At 33.5% G+C, this 5,900-nt stretch overlaps 1 protein-coding gene across 1 annotated transcript; it reads left to right on the top strand.

The window, feature by feature from the left end:
- The first annotated feature begins 236 nt into the window (after positions 1–236).
- Positions 237–4,666, top strand: LOC122008072 (ATP-dependent Clp protease proteolytic subunit-like). The gene is made up of 2 exons (XM_042563654.1): positions 237–995; positions 4,468–4,666. The coding sequence occupies exon 1, from the start codon at positions 256–258 to the stop codon at positions 952–954; it is 699 nt and encodes a 232-aa protein (XP_042419588.1). The 5' UTR covers positions 237–255; the 3' UTR covers positions 955–995; positions 4,468–4,666.
- Positions 4,667–5,900: the final 1,234 nt, after the last annotated feature.

A 5,900-nucleotide genomic window follows, 5' to 3' on the forward strand; every position in this document is an offset into this window, starting at 1 on the left:
CCTCCGGTGGTGGATAAGTGGTCAGATTACTAGGCGCCGAGTGAGGGTGTCCTTCGGACGACCTCTGGCCACCCACTCCGAACAAAAATTATAATCTGGTAGAGTGGTAGGGACGATGAATCCAAAAAAGAATCACAACCATTTACGACTAAATCGTGATCGTAATTCGACTGCAAATGAGAGTGGTACATCTTCTGGACCTCAAAAAGTGGTCCAGGAGATCTCCACGAAGGACTCTTCGCAAAAACCCTAACCATGTTGTGCCGCCGCCGCCTGGCCCTCTTCGGGTCCACTCTCCCGTCCACACCCCTCGCCGCCCGTGCTTACCGCTCCAGCAGCCTCATTCCCCTGGCGGAGGAGTACCTCCTCAAGAGCCGTATTGTCTTCCTCACCGGTCCTATCTCCGACACCAAATCCTCTGATGTCATTGACAAACTTCTTTTCCTTGAGTTCCAAGACAACCGAAAGCCCATCCACCTCCACATTGGCTCCCACGGGGGTTCAGTCAGTGCCGTCCTTTCAATATATAACACGATGAAGTACATCCGTTCCCGTGTCACCACCCTCTGCCTCGGCCATGCCTCATCCATGGCCTCGCTACTCCTTGCAGCTGGCGCTCCTGGCGAGCGTCGCATATTCTCCAATTCTACTGTCATGATCCATCAGCCATATAGGCATATGGCCGGCCCGGCCGTGGACATCGGTGTCCAACATATTCTCAAACTCCGTGAGTGTCTCAACCAAATCTACAGCCACCACACGGAGCAGCCTATTGAGCGAATCGAGCAGTGCACGGAGCGTGACATGTACATGTCCGCTGATGAGGCCAAGGAATTTGGTATAGTGGACGAGGTAATTGTGCCCCGGCGTTTGGCAGGTTCCTCTAACGAAGGAACTAAAAGCTGTACTGATGATGGAAGCGCGGTCAAGGAACAGAAATTATGGTTCCAGTAAGGCCTAGGCACTTTTCCTCTTGTTCTCACGGGCTTACTTAGGTAACTTCTGTCTTTTTATTCCTGTCGTGTTGATTTTTTGAGTGTAGAAAAATATTGGGATTAACCAATATCTTCTTAAGAGAACTATGTTTTTTGAGCATATTATCACATTATTCTGATTGCATAGACATGTCAAAATTGACATTTTAGTTTCATTGTTACATAATTAGTAAGTTGAATTCTTTTGAAAATATACTAGATTCGCAAATTTCAATGTTTTTATGTGAGTATTGATTCTTCGTTATTTTCTGATATAGTATTGCGAATTTATAAAGATTAGCTTGAACTAAACACAATCTATAGTGTTAGTTCCATAATAACATATCTTCAGTATTCATAATTGCTCATATTTATTTTTTTAATCATAGACATATTCTTTATATCTTTCTGTGATGGATTTTACATGATCTAATCTTCCCCTAGATTCTTCTCATTCTAGTTCTAGCTAGAAAAATATGATTATCTCTATCAGAAAGAAAACTTTTCTTTGGTATGCCTAAATAAAACTAGTTCAAAATTGCTATTCAATTCAAAGGATTTGTGTGATATACATAACAGTATAGTAATGTTTGCTGACTAATGTCAAGCTTCTTGTCCCATCCATAAACCGATCAACTTTTAAGCATAGAAAATGGGTAGAAAGTCACAAGGAGGACCTTTCCACTGCAACTCATCTGAACCCTATCAAAAGAGGCCAAGAGTGCTCTGTAACAAACCTTGACGCATGGCGAAGAAAATTAAAATGAAACAGATTTTCAAATTTGGAGTTTTTTTGGCATAATCCTCCTTTTAAAATGGACCTTTTTACTAAAGTTTTTCAAATTCAAATTCTTACCAATGGAGTTCTGAAACAATTGCTTCTTTTTTTTTATCTGGCTTGCGCCTCCCTTTCCTTTTGAATAGTAAATTGCATTTTCCCAAGGAAATGTAATAGTCCTAAAAACTAGAAACTCTTGCTATAATCTGACTGCTAAACACCTGAAATCTTTCATGATCATTCCTTTGGCCCTTTGTAACTTGAGTATTAGAATGATCCTTTTGAATTTCATGTTTGAATTTGTTCATTCACAATTAAGACTCCTCTATCTTCTATTTGTTTTGAATAACTATTCTTTTGCTTTATCCTTTATTTCATTTTATCTTTTTTTTTTTTTTTCTCTCTGGTGTTTTTATTCCACTCCATCGTTAAGTTCCCATGGGTTTTGTCGACCCTATAGAATCTAACCTTTTTGTTTTGAGCAATCTGATCCATTTTCTTATCCAGCAAAGGGCATGAATTTGATGACCTTTTTTCTTCATGTTTTCCTTTGGAAATTTATTAATCCATCCTCTCTCTATCTTATACTTTATTTATAATATGACTAAAAAACTAAAATTTTTGAATGCCTATTTTTCTTTCATTTTATTGGAATTGAATTGGCTTTACCAAATCACATCTCTTTTTAGTTTTTACTGTTTTGATGACTTGACATCTTTGTGTGAAGGATGCATCTACTCCATTAAGACTAAATTTGATTTTAGCTGAATTTCAGATACTATTTGCTATTCTTACATCACTAGTTGATATGACAAACATGTATATATTACTGTTTTAGTTCTATCTTTTCATCCTTGCAAATAAATCTATTCTAGTTTGTTATCTGTTATGTTTTATTGATTACTTCACCCATTATTCCTGAGTCTACTTTCTCTACTTACATTCTAAAGATTTTCAGATTGACATGCATAAATATATACGTATACATAGAGTGATTCGAGTGGATAATATTTCTTTAAAACAACAATTAAGATTTTATCCCATTAAATAGGGTCAAGTATATGGATCTTTCCACTAAGTGGATAATATTTTATGTATGGATCCATCAAAATGTATTCCTTTACTAATCTAAAAAAAATTGATAATTTTTATGTGCAACCATCATGATACAATAGCAGTCTGGATGATGTTTCTACCCTTTAGTAGTGTAATCATTTAGGGAGGAGCTACATAATTGCATTTATTATATTTTGAGGTTTAATTAGGATTTATTAGGAATTATATTTGTGAACCTTTTGAAGTAAGTCTGATTTAGATGCAATTTGCGGTTAGATAATTCAATTGAGAGTTAGAACTGGTATACATATATTCTTGTGTTCAAATTAGGCTTAAACAGATCTTATGATTGAATTGAGGTGGGACCAGGCTGAACTAAACTGGGATGGTCCTGTTGAAAGGTTCAGGGATGATCATGAATTAGAGTTTTGTGCATCAAAAACCCACTCCCACTTCTTTTCCCTGGACTACTGAACACTCCTTACAAGGGTCTCATTTCTTTTCTCTTCTCTTGCGAGCTAAGCAAGCATGCCCTCAACCTGTTCACCCATTTGAACAGTAGCCCTTTCACCATGAGGCTTTACAAACCTTCATCGAAAGTATCCCATGACGACTTTCCTCTCCTCTTCACTTGTCACTGTCAATGTAGGTTATCATCAAAGTGGCACATAGCTACGTCATAATTGTAGCTTTTTAGTGCCCTTGTTATCCTCCATTTATAAGAAGGTTGTTTGCCCATTATATCTCATAATCTCTTGATTTAATATTGAGTTTGTGTACATCATCTCAGCCATTTTGTGTACATCCTAATTACTCTTCAATCTGTTGACGTTCAATATTTTTCTTCTGTCTTGAAGGGAACTTAGGTTCTGGTAATTATATTGCGGGTTTATAGCAAACTTATAAGCCTTTTTTTTTAAATAAAAAGGGGGGAAAATGGTCCTTTTAACCTTAATTTCATACTTGTACTAGGGTTGAAATATAATGACTACTATTGTGAGGGGATGCTTGATTTGCGATTGGTGTAAAGAGGAAATTGAGTAGAAGCGAGATGAAGTTATAAATCATAAATCATTTACAACAAGAAGGGAAATTCAAATCTAGATTCAGGGCAGTGGTAATAAATGTTGAGTATCATTTAAGATGTATTTCTGCTACAATATTCTTTGGATAAATAGAACCTCTAGTTTGTTGGTATACCTTAAGTTGTCTTGGGAATTAACATCTCAAAAAGTGTTTGGAGATTAGAGAATATACGAAGGAGGATTGCTTCTCAATATTTGTTATTGGTGACCAACAGAGTTTGACTAGAGTTGTTGTATTCTATATTTTTCATTTATTTGCAAGTAGTCCCATGAGGAGAATAGTTTGTTGTCCGTTAATTTGGATAGCGTTTGTCTGGAGTTCGTGTTTGCTCTTTTATTTGGATAGTTTGTTTCCGTTATTGACATTCTAAATTCTCTTACAAAGTTAATTATCCCATGCAAACAACTGAACAGTTAGAACATACAATTTCTAATCAACAATTCCAAAAATGAGGAGTGACACTGTAATCTTTCCTCGATCAAATATTTGTTATTCTTCTAAAATTGACTCAAAAAGATTGTATATCTATCTAATGTTGTGTCCTACTCTCACATATTCATCGTTTGGTTTCAGGGGATAGTTTGTTCTGAATGACTGGATTGTGCTGCATCATTTTTGCTGGAAGTCTGAGACTAGGTTTCTCTTTCTAATTATAATCAATATTCTGTGATCGAATCATCAAATTTTACAGCTTTTGAATCGGTGCTTGTAATTATGTTATGGATCCCGATTTGAGAAATATGCTTTGATAGGCTTAGTACCTTTATGAAAATGCCTTTATTAAAAAAATTATTAAAAATTTAATATTATATATTTATTAGCATAAAATTGAAATATTATTTCCAATAAAATCACTGAAGCGACGCCGTATTTTATTTTATTATCAAATATATTTTTGGATGCTTTGCCCGGTGTGTTCTTTCAGATCAGTAAATTCATGTATCAATGAATTTATATGATAATTTTAATTAGTTTTTTTTTTTTGCTTTATATATGAAAAAAAACCAGCAAGTTTCTTTTTAAACGCAGAGTTGTTTAAGGCATTTATTAATTTTTGAACTAAATTATTAAATGGTTATATATCGCTCTTAATTTAGAAATGTATATATCTATGTGTTCATTCAATAGTCTTTTGGATTATATATATTATTTTTTGAACCCCTTGAATCTAGATTTATATATTTATTTCAATTTCATACCAGTTTAAGACAATATAATAATTTTAAATAAAACAACTATATGGTTATTAATTGAAATACTATCTGATTCCTAAGATGCAATTGAGTTGGTAATTATTGATAGAATTGTTGCTTAAGTAAGGGTTGAATTTTAATTGAACTATACAAATAGTATAATACATAAATATTATTTTTTATTCAATTTAAAGTTGTTAATAAAATAATTATAACATATTCATACCAGATAAATTATATTATAATTTTTTATTCAATTTAATTATATTATTTTTTACTTTTGTTTTTTTAGTAATCTAAGATCTCTTAATTTATTTCAAAGTATAATTTACACACATTAGAGACTAATCCTTAGAATATTTATGGAACTCTGATCTTTTTTTTTTGTCCATCTAAATACTGATCTAATTTTTTTAATATATTTGTTTAAATAAATGTTTATGGACAATCTCCATGGTAAAAAAAAAAAAAAAATTAAAAGAATCTAATTAAAAATTCCAAAACAAAATAAGCAAGTTCAACATACCTTTCGTTCCCCCTTTACCGTCCTTTACCTATTTCGATGCCCTAACGTCTAAAATCCCTAATATTTCAGAATCTATTTTTATTCACCCTCAAATGCTCAAACTTCGTCCATATTGACAGAACAGCTATCGACATCAACTTTTAGTTCTCGTATTATGATTTACAATATTATTGTCATCACATTGTCATTGTCATCATCATCCATCGACGCTACACAGTAATACATGCGCTCAACTTTTTGAGATTTCGATTTAGATGGAATTTTCTTATTTGATTCATACTAATTTA

Source organism: Zingiber officinale, chromosome 8A (genome assembly GCF_018446385.1).
Source record: "Zingiber officinale cultivar Zhangliang chromosome 8A, Zo_v1.1, whole genome shotgun sequence".
NCBI classification, from domain to species: Eukaryota; Viridiplantae; Streptophyta; class Magnoliopsida; order Zingiberales; family Zingiberaceae; genus Zingiber; species Zingiber officinale.

Coding starts and splice junctions, on each gene's coding strand:
- LOC122008072 (XM_042563654.1), top strand. CDS start 256: ATGTTGTGCCGCCGCCGCCTGGCCCTCTTCGGGTCCACTCTCCCGTCC.